A 27,801-nucleotide genomic window follows, 5' to 3' on the forward strand; every position below is an offset into this window, starting at 1 on the left:
ATATTAAACTGTATTCTCAAGCTGTGTCTTTCGCCTCCATTCTGAGTTTACTATAATATATGATACATGATAGAAACTCAATGGATTTTTGATGATTAAATGCATGAATAAATGAGTGAATATTGGGCCAAATGATAAAGGAAAGAATGTACAATGTTTTGAGACATAATGTCTGGTTTGGTAGCAAATCTGTATGATAGAAAAAAAATCACCCTTTTCTAGACCTATTTTTTTAACCTGTAAAATAAGGAGATTGTATCGAGACAATGAAAGTCCACATTTAGCTCTAACATTCTATGATCTCCACGGTTATCATTTCATAGAAAATCATGGCTAGTCATGAGTTTAGTTGAATATTCCAAAATCAATGCCTGGTCCCTATTTCTTCATTGTGGACACAGCCCATCTGGGCAGCAATTTACAGACAGGCTCCTAGATGACAGAAGCTTGCATGTAAACCTGTTTTTTAAAGAAAGAGGTGCATCTCCTGGTGGGAAAATGAGGCTGGCCATTCCTTCTAACATGTTTATGAAATATTCCTAATATTGAAATGAACCTTTATGAGGGTTAAGTGAGGTTCAGACTCTCAGGATGCTGCCGCTAGGGAACCTGGGTGTGAGGGTGACACTAGAATGACTTAGTCTTGTTCCCACCTCAATATGCCTTTCCCCTCTCTCATAGATGGCAGTCCTTACACCTGGTGGGTTGGCAAAGCCAATGAGAAGCACTACTACTGGGGAGGCTCTGGACCTGGAATTCAGAAATGTGCCTGTGGCATCGAGCGCAACTGCACCGACCCCAAGTACTACTGCAACTGTGACGCGGATTACAAGCAGTGGTGAGTTGGGGGGGGGGCACCCACCCAATGTGCCTGTAGGTCAGAACAACTAGAAGGGAAAGTTTGAAAAGTGCTGAAATAATAAGATAATACTTTAGAAAAGGTTAGAACTACCCCAGTTGACAAATGTCAGGAATATTCTGAAAAATATAAAAGCAGAAAGAGGTCGGTGCGGCAAGGGTATGCATTTAGAAATAGACCGACGGGTAATTGATGTGTTCATATTTAATTCAGAGAGGAAAATAATGAGCCATGTAGTAAACAGTGATTTGCATCGTAAAGTGTGCTTCATAACAATAGAGGGGAAGGCTGCTAGCCCTAGCTGGAGCCTGTGCCACGTGTGAGCGCAGCCACCGTCAACAGTCTCCTGAGGGGACCCCACCCACCTCCTGCAATGTTTGCTTTGAGTAGCTGGACAAGAAGGACAAAGAGACTGGGGGACGGGAGGACAAAAGGAAAAAATAGTTATTTGCTTTTGTGCTCAGCAGCAGTGCTTACCTGTCTGCTTTTCTTTCATGCTTTGAACTCTTTATAGCTCTGATACAAATCAATTCATGAAAGATCTATTTGGGCTTCCTTTCATCTCTCTACTGGCTTTTGTCCTGCTTCATGGTGACTGGCTGGGCCAGTGTCAGTAATAGATAAAGATAAAATCAGCTGTCATTCCGTGTGCAAGGGAGGCCCCAGAATAGAGGTGCAAGAACATAACCAAAGCGCGGTACTTCCCCGAAGCGAAGACTCCCGCCCCTGCGCTGGCAATTTCAGCACCATGGAGAGGTGCTCGGTGCGCGTTCCTGCCGCTGGGCGGCAGCAGAGAGCAGCACCCCGAATTCCCGGGGGTGACCAGCCCACCAGCCTGCCTCCTGTGTGTCTGCTTTACACTGTTAAAAGGAATTTACATGCTCAGCGAAATAAGCCAGAAAGAAAAAGAAAAACACCGGATAGTCTCACTCATAGCAGGAATCTAGAAAACTTGAATAAGGGACCAGGAAAATGAATAACTATAAGAAAGTGAAAAATCAAAATCAACAAACAACTATGAACCAGAGACACTCTATGGGGGGTGGGGGCGGGAGGGGAGGGATTGGGGTTGCAATTGTATGGGGAATATAAAATATAAATATAAAATATAAAATATAAAAATAAAATTTATTGTTAAAAAAAAAGGGAATTTACAAGACAAGCTCATTCTGCCAGCTAACTGAAAACTAATTCTGAATGTCAAGTTACGTGATTTTCAGGGAGAATGTCCCTTCTCTTCCAAAAGCCCTTTTTCTTTTAGCAAATGAAATGAGTCACCAAAGCTGTATATTTCAGTGGCTTAGAATTTCTGTGGGTGCACCAATAGGAATCATTATCCTTTAATTGTGGTTTATGGTACAGAGAAAATCATGTCATGCAATTTTTTATTTCGTTTGTTTAGAAGACGTCTCTCCAGGTACACACACATGTACATGCTATAAAAAGATTGGGAAGCCAGGAGAATGTCAATATTGGTTGAACTCACAGTACTGGGAATAAAAGGGTGACTAACAGGACCGAGAATCTCTGCCCTGACTCATGCTCTCGTTGTCACTGCTGCGGGTGTGTGCCCTGAAGCAGGTCCCATACATTCTCTCAGATGATGTCTGTTTGGCATGGGCTCACAGACCTTTTGGGAAGCATCTCCCACACGGTCCATCATCCCACCCACCCGGCAAGCTCAGCTGCTTCTGTCCTCCCACAGAGAGAGCTGAGGTGCTCATGAAAAGGGAAATGTCGTGCAGGCAGCCACGCGAGCTTTCACCTTGGCAGATATGGTCGGGGCTCGGGGCACAATGTCAGAAGAACATGCTGTCTGTCCCATGGAGCTCAACAACTCATGGAGGACAAAGCTAGCAAATAGTGTGATAAGTCAGTGCTCTGTGGAGACGCGCACAGGGCGCTGCAAAACCAGTGGAAGGTGAGGTCAGTCTGGCTGAGGAGTGGACAGAGGACTGGGAGCATCTCACAGGCGAGGGGCACTGGAAGGAGACGCCTGGCCATGTGGGGCGCTCTGCCCCTTGCCAGCCTGTCTGGGCGAAGCCTGAGTAAGCTCAGCGAGTTTGGGAAACATCAGTGCAGTGGGTTTGGAATGTGACCCGGAGAAGAGGGAAGGAACGCCATGAGGCGAAGCGCGTAAGTGGTAGGACATTAGAGGCTCCGTTCTTGAGCAGACGGTAGGAGTTCACGTTCCCTGGCAGCGAGCCCCGGGGAGGGAGGCCTGATGGGGGCAGGAGGGAAGGAAGAGTGTGTCCCAAGAATCCCTGAAGGACACTCAGGGTAAGGCCACAGAGAGGAGAGGATGTTTGGGAGCTGTGTGGGGAGTGGTGTCTGTGGGCCGTGACAGGCCTGGCTGTGAGCGCAGAGGGGAGCAGCTGGCTCCCCACTGGGCCCGGAGAGGTGGAGTCAAAGTGAGGCCATTTGTTAGGTTAAGCAGTGACAGTTGGAGGGCTGGATGATGAGCTCGGCCTTATTCAGTCTGAGCATCACGTCTAAGCCCAGAGGACCACCGTAAGTGGGGCTACTGTATGAAATATAGATTTCAGAGAAATGTATCTGCATCTGAAACCATTTCCGAGAACATACCTGAAGTCAGATCACAGGTTGGATTTATGGCAGGCAGGCCTGCTCAGCCACACGCACAGACACACCCCCCGGCAATGTTCTGATTGGATCCTAACTTGTCGCAGTTGCTCAGGGCCTCGCACACAGCCGGGGTCTCCATCCCGCTGGCTGAGCCACTGATAAGGCCTCTTTGCCCTTTGGCTTCTGTAAAATCTGTCTAATGCCTCATAAAAGAGGCACTGTATTTTGAGCCAACCAAAAAGTATAATGAATATGTTTATCATACATAGCTATTAAAATGATCTTCCTTACCTAGCACAAGAAAGCAAGCTTAGCTTTCAGTGAAGTCTAATTGGTCTTTAAATTCACCAGCACCTGGCACAGACGTGTCATATGGATGCTTTCAGTGTTTCAGAATGAACAGGTTTGTTTCTAGAGGTGGGTTCCAGCCCCCTGAGGAACAGTGAAGAAAGAGCTAAGCTTGAGCCAGGAGAGCTCAGGACCAAGCAGATCCAGAGGCGGCTTTCAACTCCTCTGAAACTGAGACTTGTTGTCTGTATAATAAAAACAAATCTTGCCTGGCAGACTGGTGTGAGAATTAAGTAGAATATAGAACATGAAAATATTCTGTAAATCATACAGTTGCTATTTGCAATTCTTTTTTTTAAAGATTTATTTATTATTATTTATGCATTCAAGAATTGGGGTGCAGGCCAGAGATGGGGGGCTGAGAGGATTCACCAGAGACAGAGTGGGGAGCAGAACAGGCAGATCGACTGAAATATATTCAGGGGAGCACCGGGGAGACAGGAGAGGTCTGCTGCGCCATGTGGGTATCTCCCTGGTCGGGGATCCAACTTGTGCTGCAGAGGCTGCGGACAGCTTCATAGGTTATGTCTTAACCCCTTGCGCCACCAAGGAGGCCCTATTTGCAATTCTTAATTTTTCACATCTCACTGAAACTCTTAAAGAATCATAACAAGTGAAAACCAACTGGAAAGTGGGTTCCTTCCCGCTCTGGACCTGCTGTGTCATGGCTTCCAGTCACACTCCGGGCACCACGAGGCGGTGTTGTGGAATAGACTGTATTGGAGAGACTTACAAATAAGGGTACCAGCCCCATCAACCCTTAAAAAGAGAAGCCAGACCCAGCTGCTGTGCTGAATACATCAGGGTGTTGTCCTAAGAAAGCCCCTGCTCTTACACTTCCCACAAGGCACAAATGAGAGGGACATTGTCAGTGGGGGGAAATAAAATCCTTCAGGCACCGGGTGGTCTGGGCCCAGGCGGCAGCTGTCTACACTCGCTGTCTGCGAGACGGTTTTCCCTGTAAACCAGAGGAAACCGAGGTCCCAGCTTAGGAAGTGGCCCGTGGGGCAGCCTCGCCAGTGGGAGAAGGGAGCGCCCCTCCCCGCTGGGTCACGCCCCGGGGCGCCTGAGCATGCACCCCCAGGGGCACGCACGGGATCCTTTTTGTCTACTACAGAGATGAGCTGAGAGATTCGGAAAAAGGAAAATCCACGCGTACATCCATGGGTTCACTATGTGAAAAGCATTTGTTGTGACATAAAAGTGAAAATAAAGCTTCTGCCTACTCAGGTTTTCAGACTCTGTGTCCCCTTAAGGAAGTTGGTCCTCCCAATAATCTTACCTCAGCCAGAGTGAATTGTTTGGTTAAAATAGACCGAGACAAACATGAGGGCTAAGCTCTCCTAGGCCGATCCCTGCATCCGTGGCCTAAGTCGGGGCAGTTGACTTCTCCAAGTTCTCATCTCTGCAAAACAGAGAGTGATGGTACTTCCCGACTCGTGAAGATCTTGGGAAAGTGCTGTCATAAGTGAATGTTTAAAATGACAGTTAGGCAGGTTGTTTTTATTAGTATTTGGGGTTGATTGAACTCTAACAGAAGTGGCTACAAATTTCTTGAAATTATAGATGCATAAATTGGGATCTAGGAAAATTTAAATTATTTTCCAAAAATTACACTGGAAATGAGCAGCCAAAACGAAGGCTCATATTTCCAAAGCTCCAGTCTAGCACCTTTTGTTTTATTTTGTTTTGTTTTCTAGAATGTCATGATCAACAGAGACTATGTTTTTTTAATCTTCTCAACGCTTTATAAATTGAAAGCTTTAACTAGTTCTATGTAAGTTTTAAATTTAAAGCTTCAACAATAAACCACATGTCATACGCTGCTTTTTAAAGAACTCTAAAACTTAGATTGAGCATTTATTCTTATTTACTATAGTAAAATACAGAAAAAATGGAGCAGCGATAAATGAGATTGTAGCTCAGAGTGTGATTGGGTCTTGCGGCAAAGCAGCCAGGGCCTGGGAGAACTATAACCATCTCAATAATTGCCTGATTATCTATGCTGTGAGAAGTTTTGCACAGTTATTTCTGAGATTGAATGTAATTTAACATTTATGATTTACTATTCACAGCAATAGTAAATATTCCCACCTACGGTGCCAGAATCCTAATTAAGCGAGCCTTGGTCTCAGCTAAGTGCCCACCACCGGGTAATTCCTGGTCTCTTACAGCCTCGCTCAATGAGCTAAATCATCTCATCTGAAATTAGCAATTCTAAAACAGAATTACCAGTGAAGATGGGCCTTCTGCTGCTCGAGTGCCCTTCTCTCACGGTACTTGTGGAGTGTCTGGACATTTGTGTCTGGGCCAGTGTGTGCACATCCGTGGGGGGCATAAGCAAGGCAAAGCCCCGTTAGCACAGTCTTTGGGGTCCAGTGAGTAAACAGGCCCCACCTCCATGCCAGAAAGGCTGACCCAACACCAGCCCATGGTGTCCGGTTCCACCAAGCCCAGCCCAGGCCCTCCCTGAAGTCCTAGAAGATGAGCTTTTGCTTCTCAGGCTGACCGGCTGTGCAAACATGAATTCCCTTCAGGAGTAGATTCCTGATTCCAGCCACACAGGACTGTGTCCATCACCACAGCCGTCAGTGTGGCCAGTTCTGGGTCCCTGGGTCCCTTGTCCCAGGTTCTGTTTTCCACGACACCTCCTGTGGACAGCAGCCCCGCCCAGCATGTGCAGTGCGGACCCTCACCTAGTTCCACATCATAATCTCCCCCCCAAGGGGAGGAGATGTCAAGGAATCCCCTCTCTAAAAGGCAATTTGGAGAAATTACTGTCAAAATTTTAACACATATTCTTTGACTGAACCCTCACTGATGTTGTTTACTGCCTTCAATGAATACAGATGAATACAAATACCGAGGTTTTATTTTCGTTTTTTTCTTTTTTGTAGCAGTCAAACAAAACAAGTCCAAATAGAAATCCCATTTGTAGAGTTCTAGGCAGTGATGCTGTCAATAGTTGAAGAAATGTAGTAGATATAGAGAACTTGCCTAGAGATGGCCGAGGAGAAACTGCTGAAAGCAAGTTGAGAAGTAGGCATGATGTGATTCTTATTATAACAGGTGTGTGGAACCATATCTCTTAAATGTGCATAGCAGTTTCTAGAACATGTGTAAAACAAGCTGTCCATAAGGGTTCACCCAGCAGACAAAAGATGCAGAATCCCACGGAAGACTGGCCTTCATCCCTGTCTGCACCTTGTTTACCCTTTGACTATTTTTGCCACAATCCTATTTAATCTGTCTGATTAAAATCTTTTAAGTAGTTTCAGAAATTAAAGACATAGGAACCTTCTCCGGTATTCTGTTACGTAACAAAGCAATATCAAACTGTTCTCTGAAGAAAACTCAGATAGAAGAGTAAATTTAACCACAACTAGAAAGTCCCCCTGTTCTCAATTCTGCCAGCCCCATTGTTGGGATGAGCTTCTAGAACAGGAGGATTCTTTCTCCCACATAGCACAGTGAAACTGAGGGCATCCAGGCCATGAGCCTTATGGTCACATGCACAATACAAGGTGCTTTCATTGGTCTGAATTCTGTGAAACTCACATTTGTCCTTTTAGTCTCTGAGTCCTGCTTGGGAGAGCAAGCCCTTCGTGTCCCCACACTCAGCTCTCGGTACTCAACTCTCAGCGGTCTTATTCGTGTGTGTTACAGGGATGTGATATTATAAGGAGAGCTGTTACTGGTTATGAGTAATACCCTTTTGGCTGCTAAACTGACCAAAACAATAGTCGATATGCAAATGTGTGTGTGTGTGTGTTTGTGTGTAAAATAAAATATCAAAATGGTAGCCTTTGATGTTTCCTTTCTAGGTATGTGAATGATGCCCCCTTTTTTTAAAATTTTATTTTTATATTCCCCATACAATTGCAATCCCCTTATTTTGACCTCAATCCCTCCCCTCCCCGCCCCCCACACCCCATAGAGTGTCTCTGGTTCATAGGTTTTGTTGATTTTGATTTTCACTTTCTTATAGTTATTCATTTTCCTGGTCCCTTATTTAAGTTTTCTAGATTCCTGCTAGGAGTGAGACCATCCGGTATTTTTCTTTTTCTTTCTGGCTTGTTTCACTGAGCATGATCCCTTCCAGCGCCATCCATGTTGCTGCAAATGGCATGAGTTTATCTTTTTTGATTGCTGAATAATATCCCATGGTGTATATGGACCACATCTTCTTGATCCAGTCATCTATTTTTGGGCATTTGGGTTGTTTCCAAAGCTTAGCTATTGTAAACAGTGCTGCTATAAACATAGGGGTGCAGGTGCTCTTTGGAATTGATGTTTCTGTGTCCTTTGGGTAAATACCTAGGAGTGGAATTGCTGGATCCTATGGAAGCTCTATGTTTAGTAGGTCCAGAAATCTCCACACAGCTCTCCATAGTGGTTGGACCAGTTTGCACTCCCACCAACAGTGCAGAAGAGTTCCTTTTTCTCCACACCCTCGCCAGCATTTGTTGTTGCTAGTTTTTTTAATATGTGCCATTCTCACTGGTGTAAGATGGTATCTCATGGTAGATTTGATTTGCATTTCCCTGATTACAAGTGATGTTGAACATTTTTTCATATGTCTGTTGGCCATTTGCATTTCCTCTTCAGAGAAGTTTCTTTTTAGCTCTTCTGCCCATTTTTTGACTGGATTATTTTCTTTGTTGTTGTTGAGTCTCATCAGCTCTTTGCAGATTTTTGTGGATGCCCTTTTGATCTAATGAAGACCATTAGCTTCATTAGGTTGTTTCGACAAAAGTAATAAAAAGGTAGCTCTTTATTTTAGTCCCATTTAGTCCTCAAACCTGTGTTTCAGTCTCTGCTGTGCCACTGCAAATTCCAAGGAGCTTTTACAGCCCCATGTCTTTTATTTCTTGTACTTACTGGACTGAAATTTACAGGTCAGATTTCCTCTAAGCAGGATGTTCCTGCAAAGTCTAGCTCATTTAAAGAACACTTTCCTCTCAGGGGTCAGGGCTAAGGTGCACAGGCCAGTGCTGCTGTTCTCTTTCATCAGGATTTCACCTTGGGGTGCAGAATAGGACTATTAGCCAGGCTCAGCTAAGTGGGTGCTGGATGCATCAAAACACAGAGCCGCCCTGTGAGTTAAAAGACCTCTTGGCAACAGGAGTAGGAAAATGTCTCTCCTGGTTTCCAGAAGAAGCATAAAAATGATATATTATATTCTGTCTCAGGGATACTTTAGTGCCAACGTGCTGGGCACGGCAGAGAGTCCCCTGTCACCTCTGGATTGTATCATGACAGAAAGGTAATTGGGCACCGGAGGAGATGTCAGCAAAGTGTCAATATGGTTTGACCACTGCCCCTAAATAATATTGATGACAGGGAAGGGAGCGGGATTAATCAGGTGTGAGCCTGTCAAATGTTCAGAGCATGCTGTGGATTCCCAAGATAGATAAACCTACCAACAGAATGCTAAATGGGCTTGAATAGAATAGATTACTTAGTAATCTTGAGAGAAACAGAGCTAAGCTCCAAACAAGCATTATGAGCAAACACAGTTCATTTCCCATAGGTATTTCTCTCCCCAAGATGTGTTAAAAAGGAGATCTATTACATATTTTTTGGGGGGAGAATGCATCCACCCCAAAAGTCAATCATGAAAAAAGTGTCAAATTAAATGGCATATCTTTAAATCTAAAGTAAAGAGCTAATGCAGCAATTTTGAGGTATGTCGCAACTGTGGGTACCTGGGATGCCACAACGATGCAGGCCTGCTCGGAGCACACATCTCACTGAAAGTTCAAATCCATGACACTGAAATCCATCATCCCCTGCTTCCCATGCCAGGCATTTCCCCTGGGCCTTTCACAAATACTGGACTGTCTTTCAACACAGCTTTCCCCTTAATTCTGTTGGAGAAAAAGCCCAAAAGAAGTTTCGTGATAATATGTACGCCTCCGGTGTGCACGGGAGAGACTCAGTAGCTCCAACTCACCCACATGGCTTCAGAAACCATGTTACACAGTTTAGACAGGGGACTTGGAGGGCGAAGAGGAGAAAGGAAGCCAGTTAGGAGGTTACCAGGGAGGACACAGTAGATGGAAGTAAGCAGATTAAGTTCCTCCTTCTCCATTGAAGAGAGATCAGGCGACGAGGTCTTCCAGTACATACCCTGACACAAGTTCACTTGTAAATATTTTCTTCAAAAGCAACCTCTACTCTCCACTCAACCTTCAGGGCCCCTTCCATGAAATCAACCTTCTGTCAGAGGCATATTTTGAGATGGCTGATTTTTGCTCCCCTATATTTTTAAACTTCAGATCTGAACAGTTTTGCAACAACCTTCCATAATAATTCCCAACTTTGAAACCCCCCATACACATTCTATGTACCATTATAACTATGATTACTACTGTCTGGAATCATATTGATTAGAATTACTAGGAAATATTAAAAAATTAATGATCAGTCCTGCCTCAGACTAATTAAAATAAAAATCTCGGGATCAGACCAGGTCTGGCCATTCTGTATTTTGCAAATTCTGGAGGTTCCAAGTGTATAAACAGGGTTGAAAGCCACTGATTAAGTGTAAGGTTGAGCTGCATATAATAAAAAATAAGTAAAAGTGTCTTAAGATGAAAATTTATGTATCTCTTTTTAAATAAAACAAGCACATGTTCCTTCCAACAATCTGCTTTAGCATTCTTAGAGTTTGACCACATCCTCGGGATCCTGAAAGGCTTCTAGCGCTCCAGCCATCACATTCATATTCCAGGTGGGAACTAGAGAAGGGGGGAACTAAAGCATGACTTGTCCCTCTGAGAATGAGTTTATATATTACTTTTATTTATATTTCTTTAGCTGGAATTTAGTTATAATGTTAACAGGCTGAGGGGAACCCCAGGACCCCCAAACTTGCATACTCAAAAGGGGTCCAGCCATCCATGCACACAAAGACAAAGCAAGTCAGTGTAAAATAATTTTGATAGGATCATGTGCATAGAGAGTAAAAAGGATAATAGTTTCCCAATACAGCACCCCGAATTACCCATTCACTCATGATTAAGTGTCCAGCCAAGTAGGGTTGACCCAAAACAGGGCCTCTGAGTCCCAAAAGCTCGCCACAAGTCCGAGGCAACTTCCAGCAGGGACCACAGGAAAGGGGAAGAAAGGGCCAGGCAAGTCTGAGACAAAAGGAGCAAAATCAAAAAGTACAAGTCAAGATAACAGCAGCCATTGCCAGCCCCCCCACCCATGTGCCTCTCACCCACATGTCTCCTTGTGTGTGCCCCAAGCCCCTGGTGCAAGCCCAGAGCCAGGAAGTAAATGGGCCCCTTCTCCATGTCTCCTTCCTGTGTGCCTCTCCGCAAGTGCTTCCCTGCGCCCACCCCCTTCATGTCTCTTCTGTGTGTCTCCTTCAGGTGTCCTATGTGGCCACCTGGCTGCTCAGCTCTGCCCCATTAGGTGGGGCAGGGAGATCGAACCCCCCTTTCTGTGGAGACGCCTCTCATCATCAGGTCACTCTGTAAAAGTGACTGGGTATGTGGCCTTTTGTTGGGCATGAACGTGTCTTACTAAAAGCAAAGGTTCTATTACTGAAGGAGAAGGGACAGGGTGGTTAGGAGGGAAGGACCAGAACAGCCTCTGTCCAGTGCTCATTCTTCAAAAGGATGGGACGAGTGTCCTATTACCCTGTGCACTGTGATACCCAAGCCTGGCGGAGTCTCAGCAACCCCGTTGCAGCTCTGCTGCGTTTGTGTCACAGCCGAAGTGTGACAGCTGGAATATTGCAGCAAGTGTTTGCTCTGCATCAGGCTCAGGGCTGCAGGCTGGGAGATACGGGCTCCAGGAGCGCTGCAGCACTCACTCATTTATGTGTCATGGGTGGGGCTAGGTCTGCTGTACGCAAATGAGGTTTTCCGTCAGCACAGTTCTGAGTGGTGGGAAGTTTGCAACGTGGTGATGGATCAGATTTCAGTTCTGAGCCTGGTGTATCCATGGCCATCCTGTTCCTCTCCCTGCAGGTGCCCTGGCAGGCCCCTACCACGCCGGGCACCTGCACATGCCTGGGACCAGACCCTATGCAGCCTCTGCCCCACGCTCCTAATGTTTCCACGTTTTCATTTTGTACTTTATCAACTGGCACCTTGTTACCTTCATGATTAAATCCAAATTCCTTCAGTTTACTGTTCAGAAAGCTCCTATTCCTCTCCTCATCTTACCTTCTCAGCTTTACCTCACTCGACATTGTGACCATCCTGGGAGTAGATGCCTTTTCTCATTCTGGCTCTTTCTACCTGCACCTGAAGTAGCCCAGCATGTCATTACATCCCATCCTTCTCCCCCTGGAGAGTCACTTCGCCACTTTTTTCTTGAAATTTCTCCATCATTGCTCACGCCCTCCATGTCTAGTGAAATCTCATTCATTTAAAGCTTGTTGCCCTGGGATGCCAAGGCAAAACACATGGAATGTTAGTTTGTGTCTTACCTGGGATTTTGCGCCTAGTATCTGTCTTCTGTCTCGAACTGGAGCTTCCACGGGACCATTCCTGAGCTCTGTCTCCTCCACAGGTACAGAGATCAGGTGATCAGGAATTTGAGGAGAAAAATCAGCTTTATTTTCAAATGGATTGACAAGGGGTAGGAGATGAAGTCAAATCTACCTCCTGGAGGACGAGAGGGAATGGACTTATGTAGGTTTCCAGGACCAGGACTGAGGACAAAAAGGGGTTAAATTTTATTAGCTGAAAAAGCGATAAAGAAAAACACATGGCTGACAGCGACTGGCTGGTCCTGGGGCACTTCATAGATGAGGAAACGTGAGGAGCTTTTCTTCAGGTAATTGGAGTGGCGAGTGTCTGCTGGTGCCCCACCTGGGCGCCCCTCCTCTGCGCCCACCGTCTCCCAGCTCCAGCCGGTCCTGGAGCTCGGCTCCAGCCTTCACTGACTCGGTAAAATCCAGTCTCAGAAAAAAAGTTTAGATAAGTTTTGTTTTCTCCTCTTGTACCTTAGAGCCTGATTTAGCCAGCCACGCTCCGTTTCAAGGGCAAACACCAAGCCCCATTTGCTTCCGCACATCCCTTTTGCCTGTCACTTAGCATCAACGCGGTAGTTACTCGTCGTGTGGCTTGAACTTGTACTGGAGATTTTAGATTTTTTTTTTTTTTTTTTTAGTGTTTGTCAACTTTGTCATGAATCAAAAATACAGAGCTAGACCTAAACTGTGGTCCTGGTCGGTGTTTTTACTACAGCATAAACTGGAAAGACACTTGGTACTAATATAGACAGAGTACGTACTGTAGACGGCATAGGTTGATTTTTTTCTTGGAACCATGCTCATGGCGTTGGGGTCATTTAATGCCTGGTGTTAACATGAAATTGCTTACTCTTTATGCAGGAAGATAAATGATTGGGCTGGAAATACAGGTTGTTCGGAAAATTCTAGATGAGCGTGGGTGACCGTTCTTCTGGCCTGTCTTCTCAGCCCCAAAAAGGGTGCACCTTGGCAGGCGGCACGGGATTTGCTTCATCCCCAGAACCTGTGAATGTGCTTCCCTAAGTGGCAGAAGAGGCTGTGCAGATGTGACTACGGGTAACAATGCTTTAAATGACAGAGTACCCTGGAGAATCAGGGTGTCCAGTCTAATCAAGAGACTTTAAAATCAGAACCTTCCTGCTGCGTGTGGTCAGAAAGAAGTATGTGCAGGGGGAGAAGGCCTTGGGGGTGTTACTGCTGTCCTGGAAGGATGAGAGGACTGCAGGAGCAGCAGGTCCATGAGCTACAATGTGTGAGCACCCCCAGACTTCGGGAGAGGCAGGTGATGTGTTTTCCCATGGAAGCTCCATAAACTCAGCTCCGAGCACCTCTGGCCAGCCCAGTCTGAAAGGGGCTGGGATTCTGACCCCACCCCTGCCTGATAATCACCGTGTTGTGTTCAACCAGTTAGTTTATGGGGATTCGTGGTGACAACAGAAAAGCCACCAATAAAAAGTTCTACTTTTTATTGTGGTGATGTCGAAGACGCTGCAAAACTTTGCTTTTTCTCTTTCACGCTGGTTAACAGATAGACTAGGCCTCCAGGTGACTTAGAAAGGGCGTCTGTAAAGGTCACCTCCTGGCCAGCACCACGCCTCCCTGCCCGTCATTGCTCCAAGCCTGTGCAAAGGACAGGCGGGGCCTCCTTGTACGTCTGGTCCTCTGGCCCAGTGAGGCTTGGTGGCTGGTTCCTGCCTTCAAGTGGCTAATGGCTCTGCTGATAAGAATTTTTAAAATTCGGTAACATTCACTTATAAATCCAACCACTCAGTCTAGGTCTAGTCCCTGCTGCATATCGGGGGCCTTTCCAGACCCTCCGGGCAGTCGCCGGGAGCACAGGGTGGGTAGATAGCCTTGACACCTGCGCCTCCTGGTGAGAGTTAGATTTAGACGATGTCCTTTGCTCCCACCGACATTACCACTTCGCAAGTGGCATCCTGCTCTTAGCTTTTAAATTTTAATGGACAGGCAAGAAATGATTAGATAATGAGGACTTTATCCATTTTCTTATTTTCATAATAACAAATGAATTAAAGAGGGATCCGATGGGCTTTATGGGATTTCCAATTGTAATAGCCCTGTTTTATGGTAGATGCCATTAGGCTGCATTCTAGGCTATTCTTAATCCAGCCTCAATCTCTTTGCAGCTTGTTTAACTCCTTGTGATACAGATACCTCTACTCTATTAGCAGTGAGTGTGCATAGCCAGGGCAATGCCTGGAAAATAACAGGCATTGTTATTTTCTATTATTATTATTATTGTTATTATTATTATTATTATTATTGGGATATTTTGGCCAGTTGACTGCATCTCATGGAAACATTCCTATTTCCTCGGGGCCTTGATGCAATAGCTTCTATAAAACAGATCCCTCTGGAGTCACTTTCTCCACACACTCATTCAACCAGTGGTTCCGTGAGTCCCCATTATACACGCTGCTGGCACCAGTGAGCATACAGAGCCACCTGCCTCTGCTCTGTATTAGCTCCGTGGCTTGGGGAAGCCACTTAACTCTTCCCACCTCATTTCTTCATCTCCAAAATGAGAATAACAATAGTATCTACTCACAGAATTTTGTGAAGGTTCACAGTTTTATTCAATGTTCATTTTCTTAAACTTCTGCAGTTCAGACCCTTGTAAGCCTGATAAAGGAGGTGCAATAGGCCAGAAAAATTAGGAATGAGGTGGGTTTATTTAACGGCCTACACTGAGGGCCTACTATGTGCAGAGGTAGGCTGTAAATGTGGGAGTGGGATTCATTGATGAGAACACAGAACAGCACTGAGAATCAGGGATGGGATTTGACACATTTTGCAAATCAAAGAGAATTTATAAGCCCTTTCGGGGGAAGAAAAACCTCCAGAGAAATTGTTAGTAATAATCCTGTCAAGTCCCAATTAGCCATATACAAATTATCCCCATTGTAGACTGTCCAGAGTATATATTTCTAGTACCAAAAGCATTATTATAATCACATTTAATCCTTGTTGCATTTTAAATATGCATGTCAATGCAAATTACAAATATTAAAAAGAGAATGAAGACAAGAGGAAAATAAATTAAGAAGTGTGGTCAGGGAAAGCAAAACAATGATACGAAACAGCCCATCTTTCTTGTTAAGAACAGCTTTCTCAATCCTAAATGGATGTGTTGGCTTCATGGTGACCGTGCCCTAATCCCGCATGTGGTTCACTCAGTATCAGGAAGGTCCACCTTCACACTGAAGTGGCGGTTCCTGAGGGTCCGGCCAGGGCATGCAGCCTCAGCCCCCCTTCTTTGGAGGGCTTGGGCTGTCTCTGATTGTTAAATGCAGACACTGATGAGCTTTTCAGGAACTGTTCACACTGGGGTGAGAACTTATCCCTGAGGGAATGAGCTAATGGCAAAAGGAAGTTTGGATTGTTTTTCTAGTAAATAAAAAAAAAATTTTGTTTTCCATAGTAGGCCTCCCCTGTCACTGGTTTGCCCAGGGCTCTTGGTGCAGCCAGCTGAGGTAAGCTGCCACATCTGGAAACCCTCAGATTACCTGTCTGTTGCAGCCACCTCTGTCAGCTCTCTTGAGACCGCACACGGAAACCGGAGAAGCTGAAAGACTGGAGAGATGGTTATGGGATGAGACGTTAGAAAGAGAGGGGGTAAAAACATTAACTGGCGTGTTTAATTTATTCCAAGCTCTAAGTGAGCTCTCAGTGGGGTGAGGCCACCAGCGTCACAACAAAATAAAATACTCTTCATGTCACCCCGTCGAGTGTCCAGGTCACAGGCGCCTACAGCCAGCGTCCCCTGGAGCACATCTGGGGAGTGAGTGCAGCGCTGGAAACCAAGAAAGGGCGAGGAGTTTGATAAACAGTCCATGTGAGGAGGAGCAATGAAAAGAGAAAGGGGGGGGGGGTCAGGGGAAGGGGAAGAAAACCACTTTCCAGTGCAAAAGCCCCTTCCCCAGTGTTCTGGGTTGGTTGCGGTCCCTAAAAATGTAGCACAGAAGACACAGCGGTGCCGTAATCTTTTTGGAAAGATGAAGGACATAGGCCAGACTGGACGGTGCGGCAGGAGCCGCGTGAGCAGTGTGGGGCGTGAGCTGTGCATCCGAGCGGCGGGTGCAGGTGGACAGAGCAGGCATCGCGTGTGCCCGTGATAGTGTCTCAGAGCAGTGTCACTGCCCGGGAAAGCCTCTGAGCTCCAGCTCTTCCTCCCTCCCTCCCCCAGCCCTGAGAACCACTGATCTTTTTCACTGTCTGCATAGCTCTGCCTTTTCCAGAAAGTCACATTGTTGGAATCACAAGGTAGCCTTTCCAGATCAAGTTGATTTTTAATGATTAAAAATATATTAATAGGGGGCCTCCCTGATGGTGCAGGGATTAAAGACACAGCACTATCAAGCTATCGACAGCCACTGCAGCAGGAGTTCGATCCCGGGTTAGGGAGCTACCCACAGGGTGCGGCAGACCTGTCCTACCTCCCTGCTGCTCCCCTCAGCAGTGTATTTCAGTGGATCCACCTGTTCTGCTCCCCACTCTGTCTCTGGTGAATCCTCTCAACCCCTGCACCTCCGGCCTACACCCCAGTTCTTGTCTACATAAATAAATCTAAAAAAATATATTAATAGGACATGGAAGTGTTTAGGGGCAGCGACTGCGAAAACAAGTGTAGTTATTATTCTCTACTTAAAAATTAAATCAGATACAAATGTCCTTTAAACCGCTTATACCCGCTTCAAATGAAACCTTAGTTCCAAGTCCAAAATGAAAGAAGATTAAAACGGGGCAATGGGAGCGAAAAATCCGAGCTCTGCCAACTCCCTGCACCCTCCACCCCTTTCTTTTAGCAACATGAAATACTTGATGAGATCTGAGGTACTTCATGAGGCATAGCACTAAAATACAGATACTAGAGATGAGAGCTTTAAAAATTGAGTGAGTTCATAATAAGGATATAATAAAAAAAAATCCTTTTCTTCCCTAACAAAATGCGAAATGCAGTCTATGAAACTGTCAGTCTGTCTGATGTGTTTGATTTATGGTTTTCAATCCCTGGCCGCACATTTCTTCAATTTGCTAGAAATCTGATATTTGCAGACCAAAGAGATTGTTAATAGTCAAAATGTAAAGGAAATTAAAGTCAACACCTTTGCACATGTAGAACATATCCAATCACTGTGATCTGCACATCTCTGCGCCCTTCGCCAATTCAATGTTTGATCGATTGGAATGCAGGTGGTAGTCCATGAAAATCTTTATAATCTTTGTGCCAAAGCTTATGTGTGAACATTTAGGATGTGAGAAAAAATAAGGGGTAAACTAGATTTTATAAAGGGGACATCTACATGAAGAAAATAGTGCTTTGAAATGCTTTATTGATTCAAATTCGCGTAATAAGACAATCGAGTTTTTGACACTTAAGACAGGTTGACATATTTGGAAGTAATTTTGATGACTTGGAGATGTTTGAAGACTGTATTTTTCTCTAGTTTGAATTATTAAGAATCCCATAACTAATTACACAGAATTGAATTACTAATAAATGCCAGAAAAACCAATTTAAATTGACATCTCAAAGTCAACTCCCGCATCATCTTGGCAGAGTTTTCAAGGTTTAAATTTTATTATAAGAAGACAAGCAGCAGCACGTATCAGAGGGTGGAAGACACTCCTTCAAAGATAAATAGAATTTGTATTCATTTTATATGCTGTAAAGCTATCTATTAAAAAAGAATAATTCTATTAAAGACATTTCCTTCCCAAAGATAACTTTAAAGGGAAATGAATTGTGTTCTGCTCCCCCAAAGAGCTGCTGTCCCTCCATAGCCCCCCTCTGTCAGGGTCCAGCCTGCGTGGGTATAACCTCTGTCACAGAAAAAACCTCCTGAAGGGCTGGTTAGAATAGCTGACTTTCTCTGGGCATTGGTAGCTAAATCCTATTTTAAAAGAAGTTTGATTTACAATAAGACATAGACAAGTGGAATAAATATGATTTCAAATACTGTGGAATAAGTTGAACAACCTTCAAGTTCAGCTTATGACAGGCATAAGCTTGCAAATTGGCCAAAAATCATCATCCTTTCAAAATAGATGTCTAAACCCAAGTTATTTCTTTGTGCTGAGGCAATAGCTTCAGGATTTCATGGAGTAAAATGAACTGTTTCACCAATAAACTCTGAAATTTAAAACTAAACACAGAGAAGCTCTTTCTCCATTCAGAAAGAACGGGGGAGGTTGCTGGGACGGAGCCGCGCGCGGGAGGCAGACCCCTGAGCCACCAGCCAGGTCGGAGGGTTTGCAGCCCGTGTGTCTGGTTGTGTGACTGCACTGAGGCCCGGCGTCATTGTTCTCACGACAGCTGCGTGTCTTCGTAGCACAGGGGTGGGCACCCAGTGGGCAGAGGGGCTGACCTTACCCCCGCCCCCTGGCTGACGCCTGTCAGTTTCTCCAGGTGTCCTCTGTCCCTCCACCCGGGCCAGTGCGGGCTTGGTCAGGACTCGGCTGTTCCTGCAAAGCACAGAGTTAACTGGTGTGTTGGTTCTTTCTAAGATTCTCTAAGGTCCCGGGTCTTAGTTATCAAAAACTACCAACTGAGCCTCCCTGGTGGTGCAAGGGTTTAAGTCTCAGCACTGTGAAGCTGTCACCACGCACTGAAGCATGAGTTCGATCCCGGCCAGGGACGTGACCCACATGGTGCAGCAGACCTCTCCTGGCTCACCTGCTGCTCCCCTCAGCAGTGGATTTCAGTAGATCTGCCTGTTCTGTTCCCCACTCTGTCTCTGGTGAATCCTCTCACCCCCTGCACCTCTGGCCTGTACCCCAGCTCTTGTGTGCATAAATAAATAAATCTTAAAAAAAAAAAACAACTACCAACCTCTGAGATTTTAAAATCACCATGGATGGAAGCCGACCTGTGGAGCTGAGCTTCACGCAGACCAAGAAGCTGCACCTCCAAACCCTAGGAGCGTTCTGAGCCACCTAATTCAAGGAGGTGGTGGCTGTTTTCCTAAGAGGGTAGAAAGTCACAGATATAAATAAAATACCCAGTTCCGAAGTCATGAATTTGGATCTAAATGACCACGCGTTAGTGACAGGACATGTGTCCAGAGTCTCTGGCTAGTGAGGCAGCTGGTGCCCGAGCCCACCTGTTGCCCCCGCCACGGCCGAGCAGTGCCCCCCAGTTTCAACAGCTCTAAATACAGGAATGCTGGTGACGGGCCCAATCTCCAGTTGTTTTTTCTCCCTTCCTGCCGCAGCTGAGTTTGCAAGGCGAGTGCAGAGACACGTGGAACGGCTTGTTTTATTTCCTGAATTTCGAGCTGACTTTGGTAGGGCATTTGGGTATGTCTGCCCACCCAGTTTAGAAATTATATTAACTGGTCATCTAATGCACTCATTCTTTTTTATTTAAGAGATTTGGATAAATCTTATTTTAAAAACATACTCAGGTGAGTTTAATAGTCTGTGTTTATTTGCATCCGTTCAGAATTGGATTTTGTGTCACCTTTTGGTCAATTGCAAGTGGAAATTGTGAAACTGAAATTGTTTACAAGATTACTTTCAATCAGGGGTGAGAGACTTTATTCTAAAGTATGATTCAAGGTTACTGATGAACTTGCATCCAGTATGTACACTCGCTACTTTTCCAATGATTATAAATATCCCATGAATTTTAGTCTGCTCCTGCCCTTTATTTCTCTCGTGTCACTTACAATTAAAAGGAAAACATCACTTTAGAATATTATCTTTCATTTTCTAGGATAGGAAGAAAATCTTTTGTTCAGAATTATTTCAAAAACAACTTCTTCATTTGCCCGCTCCCCCTCATTATTTTTCTCTTCAGTGTTTTTTGTTTTTTTTTTTTCAATCTGACAACCTTGTGTGTGTGTGTGGCAGCTTGCAGGACCTCAGGCTCATCTGAGAAACACAACATAACCCTTGCTATACCTTGTTTTCATTCCTCTCTTAGCTTCATAAAACTCTTAACGCTGAACCTGTTAAATGTTCATCCAAAAGTGTGCTATTTGGGAGGAGAAAAAAATCCCCCAGTTAAATAAAGGGTTGTCTCTTGTACCCTTCAAACATATTAATTTTTTATAATTGCATTAAAATAACTAAACATAAGGATTTCAGGGCCTCCCTGGTGGCACAAGGGGTTAAGACGCAACCTATGAAGCTGTCCACAGCCACTGCAGCACGAGTTTGATCCCCAGCCAGGGAGCTACCCACATGGTGCAGCAGACCTCTCCTGCCGTGCCTGCTGCTCCCCTCAGCAGTGTATTTCAATCTGCCTGTTCTGTTCCCCACTCTGTCTCTGGTGAATCCTCTCACACACACCCCCACACCTCTGGCCTGCATCCCAGTTCTTATATGCATAAATAAATCTTTTAAAAAAATAAGGATTTCTCTCTTAGCATGGTAGGTCCCAATGCTAATTTTATTTTAAAAGCAAATCTTTTAGGGAAAGTAAAGTAAAACAAAACAGATGTGCTTTTAGATCACTGGTCTGGGCACAGAGATCTCATCTTGGGTCGGGGCTGCCTTTTTGTAGGTGGTGATTTTTATACCCACCTCTCCTCTCGCTGAGCCCAAGCATGAGTGGTTATGCCAGAAGACTGGTCCTCAGGTGTGGCTGAACCTAAAAGGCAGAGAGGGCTGGTTGTGAAGAGGGTAAGTGATACAAAAGGGAGGAGTCTTGCCTTTGCAGCATCGTGGGTTACAAATGCAAAAGGGAATAAACAGCGGAACAGGGGCTGAGACGGACGATGCTGAGAGGGTGTCCCGGAGTCGGTTTTGCTTCATTCAACTAGGAAATGACTACATGTTTCATTTACCTCTCCCCCCTTCATTGTGAGGATATCATAAATAAAGTGTGACTCCTCTTTCTGCTCTTCCTTTAAATATTCTTCTTGAAAATAAATAAACAAGCAAAACAACCAGAAATAATCATGCAGGCCCCCATCCTTGATAACCAGCATGAATTTGTGCAGTCAAGCACTCTCCTGTATCAATAAAGTTTTATTGAACTAAAGTTGGTTTATGACATTATATAGGGGCCTCCCTGGTGGTGCACGGGGTTAAGCACCGCACTATGAAGCTACCAGAAGCCACTGCAGCAAGAGTTCAAACCCCAGCCGGCCAGGGAGATACCCACATGGCACAGCAGACCTCTCCTATCTCCCCACCGCTCCCCTCAGCAATGGGTTTCAGTAGATCTTCCTGTTTTGCTCCCCACTCAGTCTCTGGTGAATCCTCTCACCTCCCCACACCTCTGGCCTACACCCCAGCTCTTGTATGCATAAATAAATCTTTATAATGTTATATAGGTCTCAGGAGTATAGCACTATAATTTTAATAATCTCCATCCTGAGCACCACCAGAGTCTGGTTTCCATCCACCATCACGCAACTTAGCTCCCTCACTTGCCTCACCCGGCCCCACCCCTCCCCCTTGGCAAGCACCAGTCTCTTCTCTGCATCTAAGTATTTGTTTTTGTTTTGTCTGTTGCTTTCTTTCTTGATATTCCACATGTGAGTGAAATCGTATGATCTTTGTCTTTTCCCTTCTGACTTATATGACCCAGTCTCCCGCTTCTGGATTTTTAGCCCAAGAATATGTTTTTTCCTTGCCTTCCTCAACTTGCCACCAGTCTACCCCCAACCTAACTCATCCCCAAGAGCGGAGCCTGCTGTCATGTGGGCAGTACAGGGCAGGCGCACTCAGAGCCCCGTGGCCACGTAAGGGACATGTGACATGGTGAGACTGAGCTAGGGGAGAGTTTCAGAGGTTCAGAGGCTCCTGCCTTCGAGCCCCTAGCCCCCTCCTGGCACCTGTGTCTGTCTCTGGGTGACCATTCCAGCCGCCACAGACACTCTCCGTCCACCACCTGAACCTTCCTTCCTGGGGCAGACCCCATGTCTCAGATCATGCCTGAGTCCACTCCATGAAAGCAGTTTATCCTTGTTCCCTGGTGATTCAGAAAAATCTCAACTCATCCATTCCTAGACCCTATGGAGGCTTTGCATCTTCCTAATTCCCCCCATGACTTGCACATTGATGTTTCACAGTAATCATGAGATACGAAGGATTAGAGACTCGTCTCTCTTTAAATCAGGCTGTACACTAATGATGGCAATAAGGTAGTTTCTTTTTTTTTTAAAGATTTATTTATCCAAGCACTGGGTACAGTCAGAAGCGCGGGAGGGTGAGAGAATTCACCAGAGCCAGAGCGGGGAGCAGAGCAGGCAGAAGGACCGAAGGACACTGCTGAGGGGAGCAGCGGGCGGCAGGAGAGGTCAGCGTGCCATGTGGGACCCTCGCCCGGCGACCGGGGATCGAACCGGTGCTGCAGAGGCTGCGGGCAGCTTTGCAGCCCAGCGCTCAATCACTGCGCCACAAGGGGAAGCCCTGAAAGTAGTTTCTTTTAAAAGTTCCCACTCTGCTCAGGCATCCTTCATCGTCACCGGGATGGAAGCTCACGGGTTAATCCCTGAGAACACTGTTTCTCTTCTCAGGTGGGGAGGTGAGTTTAGCAGCCATAACTCTTTCTGTCCATCTTTCAACTTCCAGTTGGCTGCTGATTTCAGCCCCAGTTCTGACTCCAGATTCATTTTATTTCAACACCACCAATGCCTGGGTAGAGATGGGAACTGTAAGCCGTTACCATTGTTTTCTTTTCTGGCAACAAGAGTTCTTTCTAAAACTGGAGGTGCCTGTCCCCTCTAAGAAAATGGGGAAAATGGAAATAATTCTCTAGCAGAGACCAGACTTACTGGGCACTAGCTGTAGTATTAAAGCATGTAGTAGAAGCACCAGTTTATCAAATTGATTATAGAGCAACATAAAGAGTCCAGCAACAGATCCATATTTGCACTTGGTTTATTAACAGGAAACGTGAGGAGCTAATGGGGAAAGGAAAATCAATGATGTTGCATCAATATTTGAAAAAATAAAATATCTCTTCCTTCTACAAATAAAAAAAAATATTTAAAGAGATTGTAGACCTCAATGTAAAAAAAGTAAATTTAAATATATTAAAAGATAAAACTTCAAAAATGCTAAAGGAAAATGTAGTAATACCTCTATGATATCAGGGTAGAAAAGAGTAAGCCACAAAGGGAATATTAATAACCTAGACCTCACCAAATTTTTTAAATATCCATATGACAAATATCATCACAGGTAAGTTTAAAACATAAAAAACAGATTAGAAGAAATAATAAAGGATTTGTCTCCGGCCCAGCCTAACAAACTCTGATAAATGATAAAGGGGCGAATTAGCACTCTAAATCTGAATCAGAAATTGATCAGAATGGGCCTCCCCGGTTTGCGCAGCAGTTGAACTGGGTTGCGAAGCTGCCCGCGGCCTCTGCAGCACCAGTTCGATCCCCGGCCGCTCCCCGGCCACCAGAGGAGGGTCCCACATGGCGCGCAGACCTCTCCTGCCGCCCGCTGCTCCCCTCAGCAGTGTACTTCGGTCCACGGGTAGAAGGACCCGCTCTGCTCCCCGCTCTGGCTCTGGTGAATTCTCTCACCCTCCCGTGCTTCTGACTGTACCCAGTGCTTGTATAAATAAATAAATAAGTCTTAAAAAAAAAAAAAAGTTCTTAGGAATAAATTAAAAAAAAAATTGATCAGAATGATTTAGATTTAAATTTTCAAAGTGGTATTTTTATTTAATAGCCACACATTTGTACTCCTGCCATCTAAATGTTTCCTATTAAATACCTTTCTGCTTTCAGTCTTTTTGAAGACTCAGAATAATTGCTGGGAAGGAAGCAATTGTTGTCTACACTACATTTATAGGAAAACAACCAGATGCGAGAGAGGCCCTAATTCTGGGCCACAGAATGAACACAGATGCTTGCAAAGGAGGCTTCTAACAGAGTAACAGCTGCAAAGAATGGGACTTTAGAACAGAGTCCCTGCCTTTGAAGATGGCTAGTTTGATTGAAAATAAAAAACAAGGCAGTCTAGTTTGTTTTGTGTTGTTCAGTGATTAAATCTGCACAACTTTAAAACACACAAGTGCCTTTCACACGATAGGTCTCCTGCAAATCTGTCCACATTCTAGGACCTGTTCACCTTTCACCAAACACCAATAGCCTGGGCTGGATGATTTCTCCAGCTTCCCTGTTAAGAAACCTCAGAGCTCGAACCACCTGCATGGGCTCCTGGCTGGTCCCTTGCCCAATCTGGTGGCAGGCTAGTGCCAGCTCATCAGAGCCTGTCTGGACCCAAGATGAACACCTAACACCCCCAGTTGTGATTCACAACTTTCATTGTACTTTCAATATTAGATTTCATCATTTCACTTTCCCATTTTCTCTAGATCAAGGGCTCATTTAGCTTTAATATTCATTGTTTAAATATGTACACATATATGTGTGTGTGTATATATATATATATATATATAATAACCTACTCTTCAATACATATGACATGCACATTTTTGAATTGATAAAGCATGTTAACATAAATACCAGAATATGATCTTTCTGAGACATGTATCAAAAACTAAAATAAGGGAGAGGAAGAAGCAGATAATATTTTACTTGCATTTAACTAAATAGTCTATTTTAAGTCTATGAGATGAAAATGACCAGTGAAGTCCATCCAGCCCCTCCAGAACCACCCACATAGAATGACGTGGTCTCCGTGTACACAGGTACACAGGTCAGCAGGGAAACTCAAAATAAAACATACTGAAATGAGTAACGAAAGGAGTTTTTGAAATAAATTATATTCTGATCAAAAGTGAAGGCAGCAGCCCAGTTCCAGTCACACACACACACACACAGTGGATTTAGAGGGAAAAGTAAATAAATTCCCCTTTCAAAAAAGTTTTCTTTCTCTTCCCACTTGGTTCTGAGAGTTATTTAATTTAGCTGAAGTCACCCTTATTGTCCTTCAAGGCTATAAATTTTGCTTTTCCACACAATTGCTTCAAGATAAGGAAGATCAGCACCTTCAAAATGATTCTCGAAACAATTTAAACCCAAATTTACCAATACATGTAGAGAGAGGGACATACTCTATTGCCACTGAGGACGCACAGCTCAGTGGTGGGACAGCACCATCTTGAAACTACTTGACTGCCAGCGGGTCTCTAACCCTGAGAGGAACCCTTCAGAGACAGCCACGAAACAAATGATGCTATCGCATGACCGTGAGTCCCAAAACAGCTTTAGATATTGGAAGGTATAAGAAGAAAAAACTTTTAAGGTCTCTTACATTTTTCTGTCAGCATACATCAGTGCCAGGGTTGGTTTTGGGGTGTTAGCTAAATTACCCCCAATAACTTGGACCAGAAACTGCATGTGCACCCCTGATCTGTGAATGTGGCCCCTGACAGCCTGGCCCAGAGAGGACACTGAAATGTGGGTGTCTAAAGTGGGCGTTGTTTCCAAGGAAGCAGCACCCCTCCAAGTGGAGGAAGTTGAGGGGATCTGAGGAGGACTTTGCTGTCAGGAGTGGAAGGGAGAGACCCTGGAGGATGACGGGGCCGCGGGTTTGTAAACAAGGAGCTGCCGGTGTAGGGTCCCCTGTAAACAAGATGGCGGCAGAGGGGGAAAGCTGAGCCCCAGACTGGGGCCTTAATTAATCAATCCCCCCACCCCTCCCACAGTGCTAAAATGTTACTCATGATACACACATCTTTCTAGACCACCCTCACAGAGCCCATCGTCCTGGTGGAGCATCTGTGCTTCCCAGACAGCCGAGCAGACAAGATGGCGCTCAGCGCCTTCATCAGCTCCCGCGGCGGCCGCAGAGCACAGACCTGTGAGGCCTCTCCCGCCATTCTTACTCCATTGCCAGGTTCACTCCTATTTTGATTACAGAATTAAAATGCAATTAGTATGTTTTTAATGAGTCCAAATGTGTCTCATAAAGACTCAGTAATTACCATAAAATGATGAGTTGTGATTCAACGTCCACACAAATCAAGGGCTTTTTAGAGCAGCACCATTTATGACTCGGTTGTTGCTGCCACCTCGCCCTTCCCCGAATGCATATATAGTTTAGGATTTAAGTTCATGTGCTGGGTCATTGCTTGCAGTCAGGGCCAGCTAGCCTGGCATATTTAAAGTGTGTACTCTCTTTGCAACGTGACAATGTGTACTTAAGAACCCAATGATTGACTTTCCTTTTAGCCATATTTTCTGAGTTCTGGGTGTCCAGGTTAGTACAAAGTTGCATTTTATCTGCTTTTAAGACAAGTGTGGTTCGTTTGGCATCACTTTTTCTCTTCTTCTTGACACTGGGCCTCACTGCTCTGTCTGGGGATCTGTACAGCTGTAAGTGTCAGAAGGGGAAGCAGATCTAGAAAATGGTTCTAGCAGCTCAAGACTCATGGCAAGGGGGCAGCACTCGCTCAAACAGTAGTCAGATCTTCAACCCACCTGTTTCCTACACCAGCCACAGGCCAGCAGACACCAAGGAATGGATTTCCCCTGATATTGGAATCTCAACTAACATTGAAATAGTTAAGCTCATTATAGAACTAAATCTTTCATCCAAAGCCAAAAGGGGCGGGGTGAGGGGGGCAATATTTTCTAATAACACTTCAGATAGGCTGCCTAAGAGGAGAAATCACTAAATTGCACATAACTTGTTTTTCCTGCCACGTGGATCCAACTCTGCCATATGCAAGGGAAAATACAGAAAGAATGCACTTAAAATTTTCCAGTACTTAATTATGTGGAAACTTTGCACCTTTTGAGCTTCTGGAGAGTGATTTCCATTAGTGTATGTGGTCTTTTTCTGCTTAGTATTATGGGCAACAACTCGGAAGAGAAAGCATACTTAACGAAATTTGAAAATGAGCCAATCTTAGACATTTTCATACAGCTTTCAGTGCAAGATTAATATGTTCTAAGTAGGCTGAATACCAAAACAACAACATATAATCCAATAGGATTAAGCGGAAATTTTTCTGGTTTGAATTCAAAGGACAAAATAGAGATATATGTCTGGACAACATAGCATATAAAAATGATTGGAAGACTTTACACAAAAATACCATCTGTGCCAGCAGTGAAATAAATGAAGTTGCATAAAAAGTTAATCTACGATTGGCATGCGCTGAAGGAGCTGGTGTCCAAAGCAAAGTAAGATGAGTAGAGTCCCGCAGTCTGCAGTCCTAATCAGGACATTCGTGATTGTCTATATTTATTTCTGGCAGCCATAATTAGGACATTGACACATTTAATGGAATTGGGAAATTAAGACTCCAGAACTACAGTTGGAACTGGGAGGTTCAGTCTGGACAGGTCATTCAACCACATCCTAACCTGTCAGCAAAGTCATTAGGATCGGTTCAGTCACATGCTTTTCTGGAATGAAGACCTACCAACTGGAGGACTTTCCCAGTCTGCCTACCTCCATGAAGAAGGACTTCTTGAAGTCCTACCTTTCATTTCTAAGTGCTAATGGACCGTCTATGTAATGGAAGATCTAGTACACTGGCTTCTTGTTTCCATTGTTCAAATCTGCCTAATAACTTTATTCTTCAGAAATATTTACTATAAAT

General features: G+C 44.8%; 1 protein-coding gene across 1 annotated transcript in view; it reads left to right on the forward strand.

The window, feature by feature from the left end:
• CNTNAP2 (contactin associated protein 2) overlaps positions 1–27,801 on the forward strand; it is a gene marked incomplete at both ends in the record, with an annotated part of 1,573,870 nt that overhangs the window by 1,261,380 nt on the left and 284,689 nt on the right. Inside the window, one exon of the mRNA XM_084230860.1 lies at positions 682–838. Coding sequence (XP_084086986.1) covers positions 682–838 — 157 coding nt within the window. The remainder of the gene's footprint in view (positions 1–681; positions 839–27,801) is intronic.

The sequence above is a fragment of the Talpa europaea genome (genome assembly GCF_964194135.1).
Source record: "Talpa europaea genome assembly, chromosome: 3".
Taxonomy (NCBI): Eukaryota; Metazoa; Chordata; class Mammalia; order Eulipotyphla; family Talpidae; genus Talpa; species Talpa europaea.